Source organism: Nestor notabilis, unplaced genomic scaffold (assembly GCF_000696875.1).
Source record: "Nestor notabilis isolate BGI_N333 unplaced genomic scaffold, ASM69687v1 scaffold417, whole genome shotgun sequence".
In the NCBI taxonomy this organism is placed as follows: Eukaryota; Metazoa; Chordata; class Aves; order Psittaciformes; family Psittacidae; genus Nestor; species Nestor notabilis.
In genome coordinates, this window is record NW_009936662.1 from 3,182 (window position 1) to 21,072 (window position 17,891).

Consider the following 17,891-nt stretch of genomic DNA (forward strand, 5'->3'; position numbering starts at 1 on the left):
ATCTACCCAATTGTGATGGGAAATGCCATTTTGCTGGTAAAAGCAATGGTTAATAAAAAACTAAGCATGAGAGGTAGGAGCAGGAAGAAACACAAATATAAAACCTGGTTTCCAAGCATATCACCTTGGCCAAGATTTAAAGCATTCCTTAAGTGACACAGAAAGAAACTAAACCACCAAAGAAGTCAATTTAAATCTGTAGCTGCCTTCTAGAGCTGCACAGTCCAGCCACCCTTCTGTGGAGGAGCTTAGGGCCCTAAAAGCAGCCATAAGGTACAGTTACACCTAGAGAAATACATGCAGTTTGGGTTTTTCCAGTACACAGTTCTTGGGGGGTGGGGGAAAAGTGCCTCTGAGCACTACATCCTTCTTTTCAAATCAGTATGATGGGTCTTAGCCTGGTTGGAATCACTAAACAGCTAAAGCTCAGGTTGTGTTATCCTACTCCAGCTGACTCAAATACACTGGTCTTCCTCGTTTTAAAGCAGGAAACTAAAGCTACTACCTCATACTGAGGCAGGATGGTAGGAATCAGCTGATGTGTAGCCTCTGAGTAGTTGGTGGCTCCCAGTCTGAAGTGGGTAAAAACCTCCAATTTCAGGACTTGTCAGAGAAGGTTACCTGAAGAGTGGAATAGTAGATAAACCAAATAAATATAACTGGATCATCACACTTTCTCTGTGTCTATCCTGGTGGGGTTTTGTTATAGTAGGTTATTTTCTCTCATGTTCCTTCTGTTATTTGGTTTATGTATTCTCAAGAGGTCCTTAAAAGCATATACCCAAAAGTGAGAGACTAGGAAAGTGATACCAAGGAGTCACAAGCAGGTTTTGTAACAGTGGCTGTGGATGCTCATCCCCTGCCTTCCCCAATAATCTGTGCTCTAGAACTTAAATGAGGTGGAAAAGGGGACAAAAATGCTGCTGCCAACACAGTATTAATCAAAGTAGCTTAAAAAGAAAGGAGACTGAAGAGAAGCTTTACCCTGGTGAATGTGTAGTAAATCTACAGGTGATATTTGGTACCAGTACATGAAAAGTAATGTAAAACAAACAGAACTAACCCAAACCCTCCACAGCACAAGGAGTTAAGTTGGTGCTACAGACCCCTTGGCTGGAAAGCAAAGTACCTTGGCATTATTTTAGATAGTCCTCAGAAAATGCCAACTCCATGCTCAGAAGCCATGCAAATGAAGAGAGCTTTAGAACTCATTAGAGAAGACCCGGGAAGCAGAGATGTTCATCAGCCGAGTGCTGCAGCCCCAGAGCTTTCCTTGCTTGTGAAGCTCTGTATGAGGAGACAAGAACAGGTTTCTGAAAAGGCAAATCATCTTTCTCACATGTCTCTATGGGTGCCATGCAAAATTCCAGTTCATTGCTAAAGCCACATGATTTCTACGGTCCAGCAAGACAAGAATGTCCGAAACAAAGCCAAACCTGGAGTCATTCTTAGCGCAGTACCATTTGTCCAGCATGAGTGTCACAGATACCTGGTTCAGTGGGATGCAGACGTTCAGCTTTTGTGGCTTACAACACGTGAAGTCACTTTTTCACAGCGCAAAGATGACACGAAGCTATAGAGCGGTTGAATTAGCTCAGGTATAAGCCAAAACTGATGGTACCAGGGGTGTTCGGAGGCAATTTTCCTGTGCCCATTCTGCTGTGCCACTTCCTCAGGTAAGTGAATGCAACAGCACTGCCCTTCACACATGCCCCTGTAATGAGATTGATGTAAGCAGAGAATTCCTCAGAATGACCAGCAGACCACCCCTGTCAACCACCCTTCTGTCCACTTGGAGCCTTTCTTACTTCAGCCTGCACCAAAGGGGTGAAATGCACCAAGATGTTAACTTCTGCATTGAAGTGCAGCAGCCTGCAGTTTTCCCTCAGTGACTGGCATTCATCTTAGCTTTTTGGAAAGGGATGTACCCACAGAGAGCACAGTTTACCCACACCACAAAGGAAAACAGGCCATAGCTGCCCAAGCTTCAGCATAGAGATCAAGCAAACACCCATTTCATCATATCTACTTGTATGAACCAGCTTGAATTTAAAGACAGAGTTTCTTAATAAAGCTTAAGAATTTTCCCAATCAGTTCATCCAGGAACACCTCCCGTTTCAGACACCCTTCACATGTCTCAACCTCTCCCTGCCAGATTAAAGGGAGCAAGCAAAATACAACTGCTGTTACCTGACCAAGAGCGCCACGTAGTGTCACAGACCGTGATGGAAAAGAGGCAGGCAGCCTCTCCCAGCCTTCCCAAACCGGGGTAAAGGAAAACCATGGACACTACTCCACTGAAAATGAAGTCTCCATCTCCTGGGTTTTGACAAAAGAGAGAACAGTGTAAAGTTCAGTGTAAGGAGGAGAAACAAAGCACACTTTAAGTCCTTCTGCAGCCCGCATGTCAGCTAGCAACATATCTCATGTCAAAGTAGCAGTGAATTCCATTGCAACTGAGCTACTTGCTTCAGTTTTCATTCAAAACACAGGCAATAAACATGGTTTGTAGTTAGGTCAAGCTTAGATGACCAGTATTTTGAGCCTGCACCTAACAACTCAATCAAAACAATAAGCTGCTTGTGAGTCTGAGCACAAGTTTCTACTTGACTGGGAGCGTTCACCTGGCTAGAAGAACCCGAACAGAAACATGCCAATGTTGATTTGTCATCACAAGTTTAAGGTGAGAGGGAGAGAACACCAAAACCTTCTCAGCTCTTCTTGTGAAGAAGTTTTCTTGACTTCAGTGGGATTCTTTTATAAGCAAGGCACTGGAATTTCTCTATACAGTATCATTGGAGAAAATGGAGTCAAACACAGCAGCGACCAGCATCTCTAGAACCAAACTGCTTGTCTCCGACCTTCCTGCCATAGACGACTTCCTTTTTCTTTTATCCAAAGGAGTATAGCAGAAAGTTTGGGAGACACTGGAATATGATGACACTGCTTCCCCTTGCTAGTCATGCAGGAGGAGGTGCTGTGAACAGACATGACACAAACTAGCTACACCACACAATACTGCCAGCACTGGGAAGGAACAGGTTATTCAGAGCAACTGACCACTGTGCAAACTTTTAAGCTGAATTAGATGTGGTAAAAGGAATTCTTTGTCTTCCTGAGGACATTTGCATTATGGGGCAAAACCATTTTAACATTCAGTTTCAATACGAGTTTTTCCAGGAAGTATTTAGATAGTTTTAATTAATAAAACACCTCCAAAGAAAGCAGACAATCCATTTTGCTGCTTTTCTAGTTTCTATTTGACAGGTTTTCCATGTTACTAAAAGGGACAAAAACTTTAAGACATTTACATTCAGGTTTTAAAACCCCCCATGTTCATTGTCACGTGCAAATGAAAACAACACACAACACAGCTATTGTATTACACAAAGAATCCAGCATTGCCTTTAATTAAAAAGCCATCATGCCTGGCTTGAGAGATTTTCATCTATAAACTCAGTGTATACAAGAAACAAAAGTCCCCCAAAACTTGAGCATTAGATGGGCCTGTGATTCCCAGCCTTTTGAGATCAGAGTTCTCTGCAAAGAAACAAACCACAAGCCACACAAGTAGCCATATGCTTTTTGCCCCTCGGCCTGGGGTTTGCCATGTTTCTTCATAATCCCCCTTTCCCAAGCTGCACACAAGCAGCTTCCAGGAAGAAGGGGGATGATTCAACTTACACTCACCTGCAGTCTGCTGCCAATAGATCAGACCCAGCTCTACAAATGCCCTTTTGGCTAAACCAGTTAGTTACTTAAGCAGCCAAAAAAAGAGATCACTGACTACAAACCAAGGTGTAGCTTTCTGAGTAGGGCTCGTTCCTGCAGCAGGATACACTGTGGATTTGGGGAGATGGAGGAAGACAGAAATAAACAGCTTTAGTAAGCAGAGAAGTTAAACTAGAGTCTCTTTCCATTCCCTGTACCTAGGTCATATATTTAGGTAGATCTTGTGTTGACTAAATATCCCATTTTCTTACAAGACGGGTCTGTCTCCTAGACATGCCAGCACAAAGGACTCGCACTTAACATTAACAGAAGCTGCTTTTCCTGAAGCCAAACTCCTAGCCCACTCAGCAGCACAAATACAACATTCCTAAGTGAATATTTTCACTCCCGTTTAAGGATAAAGTGGCATAAATCCATATTATCCACAGAGAAAAATAATTCAGAAGCCACAAGCAACCAAAGGCAGCAAAACACAGAAATCCACACACAGCAGATCAGTTCTTCCTGCTTGAGTTTTGGATAAACACAACTGGTTTTAATGCACTTACACCCAGACACGTTTTCTCTTCATAGTTTAGAAGCACTGAGGGGAATGGGACAAACAGTCTCCTGAGTGAGGCAAAGAGTGCTTTTACTAGAGGACTGAAGTTCCCAAACTCATGCTTGTGTAAGTGTGCTGCTCTTAGAGCAGAGAGAATGCTTTTTGCCTTTTACTGCAACGATAGACAACAGCATTAGCTCATGCATCAGCCTGCATGTGAGAGTTTTCCACCAAGCTGGTGCTTGGTTGGTTTGTTTTTAATGCACAAAACTGTCATGAGCAGAAAGTTGCCACCTCACATGCCATTAAACACAGTAAAGTGAACAGTTGTGGTAGATTCCAGATCAATCTTTTCAGTTTTCCCAATAATATTCACAAAAGGTTTAGGGAACTGTAACAAAATAGCATTTTCAGCATATTCTCAGTTGTCTTAACCTATAAGCTCCAATCAAGTTCAATTACTGCACTTAAAAACAGAGACTTCATTCCTTACTCAGGCAAAGCCTCCCATTAAAAGTCCCATCAGAACACAGCTTTGTAGGACTGCAGCATCCTTCCATAGACTGGAATTCAGTTTCTTCCTGACACCAAGCATGACACACGTGCTGCTATTCTTCAGTTGCATATTCAAGGAGGTGTTGAGGAAGAGGTATAACAGAAAGCATCCCTTGCAGGTTTAAATTCAACTGCACAAGATTTCATCACAAAATTCTCACTGACTTCTCTCAGATTTGGTTGATTGCTGCCAGAAAGGTAATGAGGAATACTATATTTCCACAGACATAGATGGTTAACACAATCTGTTTAAACAGACGACCCTGCAAGAGAAGGAAAACCCACAACACGAAAGAGTCAGTCTTTTTATCTGTTTGAACAAAACCAAATCACTCCATTTGTAGTAGTTGTTCACAACCTTGTGACTTACCTCTGCTTCTGCAGATGTGAGTGACTGCAGTATCTGTACTCTGTCATACTCTATCACTTCAACTGTTAGTGGGAAGAAAAACCAAGTCAGAGGGAGGAGGGGGCCCATTTTTATACTGCAGAAGTCTAGATCTTGTGACTAAGTCTTATAAAGCATCAAATATGAAAAGCACTTGGAAGTCTCACTTGGCATTTCATGACCTGTATTATCATGCTCACAGCACAAGTCAAAAATTGTTCCAGAGCTGACTTACGAAAAGTAACTTCTGGACATAGAAATGGCAAAATAGTTTGGCTCTTCTGCTAGAGTGAACCAACAAAACACCGAGTTTGGAGCTGAACAAGGTATTTGTTTGCTCTAAACCCTTTTCCCTTTCAATTCAAGGTAACTAGATTTCATTAAGGAGCATTTTTCCATTAGCCAACATGAGAACCTTCACTGTTCAAACATTTCAGGTTTATTTCTCTATTTCTAGGAAGTAATTACTGCAGTTGAATTTAAATTCACATCTTTTATAACCACTCCTCCTCTACCTGCCACCTTACACAGCCTCTTAACTAATCATGCTCTTCAATTCTGCAGATGTCTCATCTCTGCCCGAGACACAGATTATCTACATGTGCGTAGTCACCTCCTCTCAGTGACACCAGCCACTGAAGCTAAGAATTCCCAGTGAAGTTACTGCCAGCCTCTAGACTGGTGCATTGGAGTCAGGATTTCACCTTCATTCCCTTGCTCACTGAAATAGCATTTGTGCTCCGGTTTCTGATCATTTTGCTCATGCAATAGAGCCATTCATACCGGCGATCTGGCACAACAGAACACAGACTGCATCTGCATGACCTAACCTGGACTTTACCTACCCACCTGGGATCAAAATCATGGCAAACAGTAATAGATTCTTGGAAAATACTCATGCATTTCAGTCTGCCCCTCTCAGCTGGGGTTTGAGAAATGAGGCTGCTATTTAAAATGGAACAAAACCATCTTTTCTGGAACACTTGGGTCTTAAAGCCTGGTTTACTCCCATATTGGTTTGTACAGAAGACACGACACTATTACTCAAGGTTATGCCCTTCCCAGCTTCCAAGTTAGAGGCCAAAGAACACCCGAAATTCAGTCCACACCACTACACTGTTTGCACAATCCTCAGGTAACACGCGGGGTTTCAGCTGGTTTGTACCTTTGCGTATGAGACAGTAGCTGTGTATTTCCAGAAGAACATCAGTGCCAACGTGCCAAGTTACAAAAGCAATCATTGTATAGGTGTCCCAGGGGTCAGGCAGGTCAAGTGCTGGTAGGTCCATTCCCAAGAACATAGTCACCACTAGCAAGTAAAAACAAGGTAAAGAGACACCAAACCTGCTGTGTCAGGGTAATTAAAAATGCTACGCTCTCAACACCTTTGGCAATGGATTTCCCATGAACTGCCTGGGGAATGAGGTTAAAGGAATCCATGTGCCTCATGTATCTAAAAGCTTTTATTCTTCTGGCAATGAGGGAAGGGGAAGGCAGGGAGAAAAGGAGAAAGCCAAGATAGTTTTCATCCTGCTCAGTGCCCTATCACATCCCAGTCACACAAACACGAGCAGTTGTGACTCTACAAGACCACAATCACCACAACATTTGTGCTTAAGGTGCCTGTGGAAACTTGTCACTATTAACAGAATTAAGCTCAGCTGCTGGTCCTGTGAGTTTCCCTTCTCCCATTATGTAAGGCTGAACTGTAAGGACACTATCCCCAAGTCTTCCAAGACAAACAAACTACTCAAGGTAAGGACAGGCCCTCACTACAGAGATCACAGATTTGTTTGGAATCTCTTTGGTTTTACACAGTCACTTCTCCCTAAAGCTGTACCTCACCGCCACTTCAACCTCACACAGAACATGGCCAGCAGGAAAAAGAGTCTTCAGAGATGCCTCAACTGGCTGTCCGTAGGTATTTTACATGAGCAACAGCCCAGACAATGAATAAAGTTCCTTTAAATCACTTTAAAAGTAGTTACAACTATTAGTCCTACTCACCAGCTAGTATTCTAGCTGCTGTACCAGTACTCCAGTGAAACCAGTTAAACAATTGCCTCCTACAAAGCAATGAAAAGCATTTTATTGATTACATCGCTGGGGGTAGGGGTAAAAATACTTTAAAGACATCTTTTCAATGTAAAAAGGATGTTCAAAGGAACAAGAGTATTTAATTCCTGTAGCTGTAAGTTACAGAGTTAGTTGTGAGTACCTTGGTGCATGACGAGATGGTCTGAACCCTGCCATAAGTGGTTGAAAGATTGCCAGTGCCATCACAGTACAGCCGAGATAGGGATGAAAACCTGCTTGCTAAACACAGGACACTTGTCTTTAATAACACATCTACATAAAGATATAGAAGAAACACCAAAAGTTGATCATTTTATTTATGCTAGTATTAGTAAGCTACAGTGTGTTTAAACTGGCAGAGGCACAGAACACAGTCAGGTGTCCTGCAGCTGGATGGAGATTGTACTCCTTGGCAGCATGAGACACCAGTAAGTCTGCCCAGAGTTTGTCCCACTTTTGTGTGTATTGAGAAGTTCTACCATCTGAAGAGCAGAGAGCAAAATGACTGTAGAAGCCATGCTCCAAGCTCTTAATCCTCAATCCTGTGCCTTCAGGAGAGCCCCATCTCATCATCTGTCCCACCCTGTCTGTTCTGACCTTAACCCAAACCATCGTATTCAGTTTCACCAGCTCTACCTCATACCTGTGACCACATTCCCCCACCTTTAATTCAGATACTCTCTGTGCTTTCCAACTGCTGATATCACCTCACACCAACTACTATAGAGGTGCCAGCAACAGGTATACAATCTCTATCAGATTTTCCAGCCTAAGCTTAATCATCAGATACAGCTACTCAAGTCTTAGTTCATCACAACACTTACTCCCAGCAGGCTTGCTACATCACTAAGTTAGCCATCCCATTCTCACCCCCTCCCAAACTCAAGTAACATGTCGGTCATCAGTGAACCTCCTTCTCATTCATTTGGTCCACCCTTTACATCTGAGTCAACAAACAAAACAAAAGCACACACTTACTTGGCTCCAACCTCCTCGGTATATAAAAGGCAACACAAAAGAAATGCTTGTGAGCATGACTGTGGTCAACATAAGCATACGATGCACCTAGAAAAGTTAAGTTTGCTTTCAGAAACATTACAGCTTGCTTAATATACCATTAAAGTACACTTAAGTGTACTACAGTCACACTTAACAGTGTAACTACAGTTAAAGACCTTCCTAGTGGCCTCTGTAGACTTTGCTTTTACTAGTAAAGTAGGTGAACTTCTGATTTGTAATTGTTCCGTTTTGTAAGATAAAAAAATCACATCAAGTTTAATCTCCTGTTTCTTGGATCCAGTAGGTTTATAGATCTGCTTAAAATAAAGCTAGAAAATACAGCTAGACATAGGGGGAGATTTTGCCCACCTGAAACCACACCTCCTTTCCAAACAGAAATGAATGAGACCAGACAGGTTTGAAGAATCGTGCAACAATGACACCAATACTAACTGTGGTAATCCAAGCAATGAACATCAGTGCTCCTGAAAACAGGAAACAACCACAAGGGAAAGGTAAATTAGCTGTAAAGTCTGCAGAACAGTTTAGTCTGTACATATGTGGTCAGAATTCACCAGCAGTAAGTTTTAATCACCTGGTTCAGACTACAGCTTTATAGCATTTATCTTGCTAAGGGGAAGAAACATTCCATAGAGAAGATAATCATATTATGCCCACACAGCACAACAGAGCAGCTCTGGCTGCCCCACGTTTCGTATGCCCCAGTACAATCAGTACATACTGGTGAGAGATAAGCCTGTTCTGTCACCAACTTAGACATCAGGGAATGCAAGGTGACAGTTCTCACAACTTGTTTGACAAGCAGTGGGTGACAGTTCTCCCACAGGCCAGCTTTAAAGCCCAGTACTGTGACAGAAAATGTTCTCATTAACCTCGATGGCTCTGGACCATCAGTTGAGGGGTTTCTCATTTCAAATAGAATTAAGCCAATAACATAACTAGGAAAAATTAAACGAGAGAGAAAAAGGTAAAACAGAAATCTCTCTGATGAGGAGAGACTGGGGAGGTGTGAGCTGGGCCTGTTTAGCCTAGAGAAGAGCAGACTGAGAGGGATCTCATCAATACAGATCAATACCACAAAGGAGGTGCCAGGAGGATGGGGCCAGACTCTTTTCAGTGGTGCCCTGCAACAGCACGAGGAGCAACGGCCATAAACTAACACACAACAAGTGTCACCTCAACATGAGGAAGAACTTCTCTATGTGAGGGTGGCAGAGCCCTGGCACTTCTCTATGGTGTCAGAGCCCTGGCACAGGCTGCCCAGGAGGGTTGTGGAGTCTCCCTCTATGGAAACATCCCAAACCCACCTGGACACGTCCCTGTGTGTGTGCCCTGCGCTGGATGGCCCTGCCTTGGCAGGGGTTGGACTGGGTGATCTCCAGAGGGCCCTTCCAGCACTAACGATCCTGTGATGCTGTGATTATAAATTTAAGAGAAAAGGAAAATACAGGTTCATTTTCCTGGACAAGAAGAAACTTCTTCTCCAGAAATGCTGTTCTTGAAAAGAAAGTCTATTAATAACTTTCACTTTGCAGTCTCACATCTTGCTAGCCAACAGCATATATGAACATGAGTGTCAGAAAGACGAGGAAATACCTACTCTGCAATAATGAGGAAAACAACTCTTCAGCCTCAGCAAGTCTGGAACTGGAAGACAAAACTAGAAGTTGCAGCTTACCATGAGCCTTGATAAGTCGTGGAGACCGGGAACCTCCAATATCCTGAGGAAGGCCTGTGACATTGTATATTCCATTGGTGATCAGAGGCTGATGATGATGTTTGTGTATTACTCCACCTAAGTAGTGGCATAAAGTGGTTTATTTATGTGCAAGAACCAGCTCACCCCTCTACAGTTAACAGCTTTCTCCACTACAGGCACAAGACGTGAAGATGATGTCCCCATTTCAGATGTTAGTCTCCATTTTAAGAGGATGTGGCCAGCTCTCAAGCAGCTATCAGTTCCTAGCATCAAGTGGACAGACAACACATATATGTAAGTTTACTGTAACTTCCAAAAGCAAACCCAAGATCCAGTGAGACAGTAAAGATGACTGGACTAAGTGCCTCAAACTTGGAAACCTTAGTTCCGATACCAACGCTCAGCCACACCACCTCTTACATAAGGGTTACTAACTCATGTACAGCTGTTCAAAGAGGGGCAACCATATCTAAGGCAAGTTTACCTTCACTAGCTTCCCCATCTGCCAGAAAGATGTAGTAACTGGCATCCAGATTAAACCTCCCTTTGTAAGCAGGGAGACGAATACTTCTTCTGAAAGAACATTGAAGAAGACCATCCACAAGCCTCCATGACACATCCTCAAGAGCATTCTGTGAAACAGGAGACATTCAATAACCCAGTCTTTTCAGAATGGCAGAGTAATCGACTTAAAAAGTAACCAAAAGACAAGCAAAGCACCAAGAAAGAACACCAATGATTGGGGCAGAGGGGGTGTGTAAAAATCTCTTGCATACCTACTCAGAAGGTATGTCAGGAAGTTAACACAGCAACATAAGGGTTGGACTTATTACCACCAATTGCAACTGCAGTCTTAGCAAAGGGACAGAGTAATAAGGTACAAAGTTCCTCAGTTGAGTAAGGCCCCCCCCACTTATTTTTAATTCCAAAGGTAACATTTCCTAGGAAGTAAGTGCCCAATCAGTCCCACCTTAAAGAGTTATGGATCCACTTTACTATTAGTAGCTGCTGTGCAAAATAAAAGCACAAAAGAGCAGCACATCATTCATTACTTCAGACCTACACTGGTGGAAGTGTCTTAGTTGTTTTCAAATGTACCTCTGAATCCAAAACAGGAGGACTTCGTCCCTTCAGATAGGCAGTGACGGTGTGAACGCGGTGGTCCTCACCAACACACAGATACGCATCATCACCACCCTGGAGAGTTTAAAGGAGAAAGGTATTTATAGCCCAATAAAAACCACTACTGGCAGTCTCCAGAGCCTCTTTGATCTAACATATGCAACAAGACCCAAGACAGACTTCTCTAGCTGTCAAGCCATTACCTCCCAGCTTTCAAACACCAGCTTTAACAGGAATCACATGAAGTCAAACAGATGACCCATAGTTAGGCACGATACAGACTCTTCCCCCCCGCCCCAACATGGTAACAACCATATTATCAGAAGTTTCTTTAATTATTTATAGTTCACTAAATTAAGCAGACATGGCAGAGGTGGACACTGATGCCATTTTAGAACGCTGTTCAGTTAAAAGTGGGGTTTCCTCATAACAATGCTTTGCCTTTACAGCTAAGAACCAAGTGGTCCTGCACTATGGACGTGAATATAAACAGCATCTGCTTTGTATAACAGTTAATTTATGGATTATGCATTTGTCAAAAGCATCATCCCTTAACATCAAACAGGAAAAAGGATCTCTAAACACTCTTTAAGACTGAATGGAGTCACTCCTGCACAAACAATGAAATGCAAACGGGTTTCAGAAAGCATAGCAACTCAGCTTCTGACAGGCGAGGGGTTTTGGTTAGGTCCCAGTCAGCTATGGTGCAATCAGACAGGTTGGATTCTGCTAACACAGATATCCACAGGGCAATTCTACTGCAGATAGTAGCCAAAACTGAATACCCACCTATAGAAGGCAACCTGTGCTTCAGCACTATGAAAGAGAAATCAGTCAGTGTGACACCTAGCAGCATTTCAGTTTTCTACATGCATGTTTTGCTAAAGTACCATTCCAACTTTAGTGAGACCACAAAAGCAACTGAAGTGGAACAGGACACTCACCATCCACTGGTCATGGGACAACGCAAATGCTAAGTATCCTTCACTTGGACCACTCATTTCAATAAATACTGAGCTCCTCTCTTGTTGGAAGGATAGAAAAAAACAGGAAGCACTTTCAGGATCACAGTGTGAAGGGTTCCTAATGCAGAACTTGGTCCTTCCACAACCTGATGCATTAAACTAGATAATCAAGCAAACAAACAAGTCATAAGCAATAAGAGTTTCCCCTCTTCTTCCTCCCTTCCTACCCCATTCTAGAAGAAAGCATACGAGGAACAGCAAAGAAATGACATCTTTGCCTACATACCAATCTCTTAACCCACCCCTACAATTACCCCAGGACCACTAAATGAAACACTGGTGGGTTCCAAGCTGTACTTCGACTCAAGCTGAATTTTCACTTTAAAGACATTATGATAGAGTAACTTTGAAAAGAAAAGAAAAACTTGAGAGAAACTCCCTTGGGTTTAATTTTTAGAGAAGTAATAGCAGCTGTAGATGAGGGAGAAGAGACCAGCTTTTTGTTTCCTTTTTAAAGCAGGAACTCCACTGATATACAAGGAGAAAATACATGGATTAAAAGTCATGTTTATTGTGGATCAGACAGTGATGCTTGCTCAATTCATTCAAGAATCAATAATGGAAATCAGTATCAGAAATCAGTAACAAAGATGAACTCACAGAAGGAAGTTTCAGAGCCTGCAGTTACTAAGTAGGAAGTTACTAGTTAAAACCAGGTTAAGTCTCTTCCCATTTCTCCTCCCAGGTATGCACAATATTTTCTGACCATTTAGTTCTAAGTGTTCTATCGACCTTCTGAGCCCTGTGTGGCATGACATTTAACCTACACAAGTTCAGGCAACTCCACTAACACGAGGGGATAGCTGTCTATGCCCTTAGTCTCTAATACCTAAGTTACTCACCCATCACCTCTCCCTTTCTGTCAATAGGCTTTCTCAATGTGGTTTCATTAAACAACATTGATCACAAGCATTAAAAATAGCATGATTTCGGCTTATAATTACTTACTGGTTTTGATAGGTAGGAAACAGGGTGTGAAGTTGATATAGCCTCTGATGTTGCATGCAAGGGTGTTGTTGGGGACAATGCATTAGGCTGAGAAACAATGGGACCAGGAATCTTCACCCAGAAGGTCTTGTATTTCTTCACAACTGTGGCTCTTAAAAGCAAACCGCACACAGAGTCATTCTGTACATCAACAACTGACTGTTACTTAAAGAAAAAGGGAAAAAGGAAAAGCTATAGTTTGTACAACTTACTGGAAAACCCCCATCTTTAGGCAGGCCTCTACCATATTAAGGATTAAAGTAGGAAAATATCTGAAATCTCAGTGGAAAAACAGTATTAAAACATATGACAGCATGCTCTGCTGGATATAAGTGCTCTCTGCCACAGGCATGAATTCTTCAGTCTCAGAAAGCTGTATAGCTTCTATCCATTATTTCCCCAAAACCTAGCAGGAAGGTGTACATACCACTTCATTAAGTACAGCACAGAAAAAGAATCTTAATGCTGTGTGTTACAGACATGACAAACGAGCAGTTAACTAGAAACAGTGAAGAAATGGGACTCCCAATCCCCTTCTGCTCTCCTCACAAAAATCAAAACAATCCTCTCCAAGTTTTCCCTAAAGCACAAGTCTCTGCATTAATGCAGACTCTGCAACAAGCAAGAGGTGTCCGCTTTTCAGGCCATTAGTCCAAGGATACTTCTCAGTTGCTGGCCAATACTTGACACAGCAATGGCACAGCTTTACTTACTTGCATTTTAATCAACTAGAACTAATACTAGATGTACTTACAGAAACTGTACCCGTTTTGGTGCATCTCCAGGAGCAATCCAATAAACTTTGATGTGTTTCTTTTTCGCTTTACTCGTGTGACTGACAGCTGAATTCTGAGAACACACAGATCAAGACTCACACAGTGGATACACAGGAAGGAGATTTCAGATAACACAGTCATCACAGGCTATAACTAAATCCTAAACTGACACTGCACTGTTACATTGCATAGAGCCACAGTCATTATCATCTCAGACAAGCCTGCCACTGAAACTTACCCATACCAAGGAACCATGAGGCTAAAATGAACAACTAGAGGTCTTTCAATCCAGAACACTCCAGTGGCAGTGTTCAAGGCCAGGCTGGATGGGGCTTGGAGCAACCTGGTCAAGTGTGAGGTGTCCCTGTCTGTGGCAGGGGGTTGGAACTGGATGATCTTAAGGTCTTTTCCAACCCAAACCATTCTATGATTCTAAGATGACACAGAGGTCCCTGCAGCATTTATGATGTAGTGGTGTGATAACACTAACATTTTTTTGATAGTAAGAGCATGAAGGGACAGTGCAACGACTGTACAGAGCCGAACTAGTATCCCAGAGGACAGACCCCAGAAGCAGTCTTGGGATCAGACAGTTGTTTGCACAAGATAAACAGATCCAACACAGCACTGAGCGAAGTCCTCGGAGCACAAAGGGCACAACCCAGACACCCCCATCACTTCACAGCACTGATGAATGCATTAGTTGGATGTCACTGAGCTCAAAGACGACTGCACAGCTCTGCTCTGTCCTGTTACAGGCATGGTCTGGTACAAACACCTCAGTGCCCCATGTCCCACCTCAAGACACTAGACCATACCTTGGTACGGCCACACGTCAGGAGCTGAGACACTCTCCGGTCAGCTAACATGAAAGAACCAAGTGCAGGGCTCTCCAGGTGCTCTGCGTCCCGGGCTTGGATGAAGAAGCCCTCAAAAACTGGTCCAGACAGATGAACTGAAACCAGATGAAAAATTAAGCTGAAATATTCTCCAGAGGAAGAATGAAATATTTCAACCACCAGCAGCAAGCTATTGATCAAGTACAGGTATTGAATGACTGCTGAATGGACCACCTGAGCAAGACTCAACTGCTGAGACATGTCTAGCATAACCGAGTAAAGACAAGCTACACAAAGGAACAGACAATTAAACTCTTCAGCTATAAGTGACACATACCTTCTATGCTGTCCCCTGGTTTAAATTCAGTCCCATTCACTGTAATGGTGTGCTCAGGTGACAGCTGTGGAGAGCTACCATGACAGGGTATCATGCTGGTGCAGGCTTCTCTTACTTTTCCATTTGGATAGCCACCCGCAGATGCATAGAAACAAAAAAGCATCCAAAAAGCAAAAGCAAGGCCCGGCAGCTCCATCTGTAGAAAGTAAAGAGTTAGAGGCAATTAAATACAATAAACACTTACATTACAGGTCACCACTCATCTTCAGATGAGTCAGTTGAGCCCTACAAGTTAAAAACAAGTGTAAAAAAAGCACACATGAGAAGACAGCACCCCCAGCTGCACACTGATGTGTGGTTTTGGTAACTGCCAGACTTTGCAGCAATGGTCACACATAGGATGTTTCAGGCCACCAAGAGTACAGGTAGTAGTAGATGGATCCCTCCATCCACTGGGTGGATTGTTTCTCTCCATACATTTTGACATAACTTCTTAAATTTCTTTTGCTTATGCCCCTCCCAAAACAAAATATAATCCAAGTCCCTTGAACATCTGCACAGGACAGATGGATCTTACAACATTTCATGGTTGTGTAAGTGTCCACAGTACTGAGGAACTACACAGCCCACTCTTTTATTAATCATAGGTCCAAATTACACATCATTACAGACTGCCCTTTGTTTCCACAACTCGTGTCTAATCCTCAGATATGACAAACAGTTCCCAGGTAACGAGTTCCTCTTTCTGCAAGGAAACTGAAGTTGTCAAATGTCAGAAGTAGATTTTATATGTGCAAAAGAGTGGGATTTTGGTATAAAGATTTAGACAAAGAGACATTAAGATGCTGTACTGGACCCACAGAAGGGCAATGGAGCTGGTGCAGGGCCTGGAGCACAAGTGTGATGGGGAAGGGCTGAGGGACCTGGGGGTTTAGTCTTGAGAAGAGAAGGCTCAGGGGGGACCTTATCGCTCTCTGCAACTGCCTGACAGGAGGATGGAGCCAGGAGGGGGCTGGTCTCTACTCCCAAGGAACAAGGGATGGGACAAGAGGAAACGGCCTCAAGCTGCCCCAGGGCAGGTTTAGCTGGAGCTGAGGAACAATTCCTTGCCCAGAGGGTGCTCAGGCATTGGAACAGGCTGCCCAGGGCAGTGCTGGGGGCACCATCCCTGCATGTTCACACACCAGGTAGACAAGGCCTCAGTGCCAGGGGGTAGTGGTGGCCTTGGCAGTGCTGGGGAGTGGTTGGTCTTTCCCACCCCTGCTGATTCTGTGATGATATAAAGAAACGTGTACGTTTGCTGCAGACAAGCACAAGATTCTTCCGTTGAACTCCTTCTTTTGGATACTGGACCTCCAGACAATTAGACAAACAATATCATTACCGGTCACACTGTGAGCAAGGGAACAATATGCATGAAAAACAGGTGGGGGAGTGTCCTGGGTTCAGCTACAGCAGTCATTTTTTCTCCTTCTTAGTAGCTGTGCAGTGCTGTGGTTTTGACTTTCAGCCTGGGAACTATATACTGGGTATACAAACTGGGGGGAGTCACCCACAAGACCCAGATCACTGCTGGGGTCGGGCTGGGTATCGGTCGGCGGGTGGTGAGCGGTTGTGTCCTCTCCCCTTGTTATTCCTCTATTTCCAATAGAACCGTGGTGATCGCTTTGTTACTCAGCACCATGCAAGGTTTACAGTCATATTGTTCATAGAACACCTTAACAACAAGAAAAAGCATTTGCATACCCAGAAGGCCAGAAGAAGAGAGATAAACTTCCTTTCAATCCTTAGGCACAAGAAGCTGGTTATCAGCTCTAGTGGAACATACACAAGGCAAGAACATCTGCCTTCAGGAAGAGCCAGGCCCATTATGCACCAAGGGATAAGAAGTATCAAGTTATGAAGTTTCCTGACAGAGCAGACATGGACATGAAGATAAGAAAGGCACAGAGGTGTCTCAGACTGAACTCTGATACCTAAAAAGCAGCCAGATGAAGACAAGGCATGTCATTAGTCTTACACACCCTCCAAGAGTCATCAATATTAACTTTTCCAACCTCCTCACGCATTCAGTGCTAAAACTCCACGATATCCAGGGCAGTGCTACATTTGTACTTCAACAAAAGAGCTCCTCAGCAACTTTACATCAGTAAACACAAGAAGATCAGATGGGAAAAGGGGTTGAACAGTTAAATTCCAGGAACTAGAAAAAAACCCACACTCCAACCTCAACTCCTCCCCCCGAATATTCAAGATAACATCATGATAGTATCTTTAACTGCTAGTTAAAATAAGCCTTTCCTTCTAGCACCTTCTAGTATTGTACAGGAGAGCAATTCAAAAACATACGGTTTTTAGACAGGGTTGACTGTAAAGAGCAATATTTTCTATGCACCTCCAACAATGAGGGCTACATCCTGTAAAGAACACTAATTTCCAGATGAAGATTTAGCCTTCCTCAAACAACGCTTACTCAGTTGCTTTGGGAATTGTTTCCTCCTTTGATCTGGAAATAGGTCCTGGCACACTCTGTTCTCCACTTAACGCAGCAATAGGCAGAGGGAAGACGAGAAGCCCTCTTATAAACACCAATCACTCTGTGGTTAAAGATTCATGCTGTATTTTTAGGAAGACATCTCTTGAAGTGTTACTGGAGACAAAGCAGTACAATAGGCCAACCTGCTAGAGAGTGTCAAGCTTTAAGCAATTATTCCTTAATTCCAGATTGAAGAGCTCTGGACTTTAACTCAAATGCCACAGTAAAACCCCTTTTTTAACACGGTAGAACTTCAT

The 17,891-nt window shown here is 43.1% G+C and overlaps 1 protein-coding gene across 1 annotated transcript; it reads right to left on the bottom strand.

Moving 5' to 3' along the window:
• Positions 1-4,999: 4,999 nt before the first annotated feature.
• Positions 5,000-15,294, bottom strand: FRRS1 (ferric-chelate reductase 1). The gene is made up of 15 exons (XM_010018434.1): positions 15,099-15,294; positions 14,741-14,877; positions 13,901-13,995; positions 13,108-13,258; positions 12,079-12,258; positions 11,111-11,209; positions 10,497-10,644; positions 9,992-10,108; positions 8,662-8,777; positions 8,272-8,358; positions 7,436-7,533; positions 7,225-7,283; positions 6,383-6,526; positions 5,200-5,261; positions 5,000-5,092 (listed from the first exon to the last, which is right to left on the bottom strand). The coding sequence occupies exons 1-15, from the start codon at positions 15,292-15,294 to the stop codon at positions 5,000-5,002; spliced, it is 1,782 nt and encodes a 593-aa protein (XP_010016736.1).
• Positions 15,295-17,891: the final 2,597 nt, after the last annotated feature.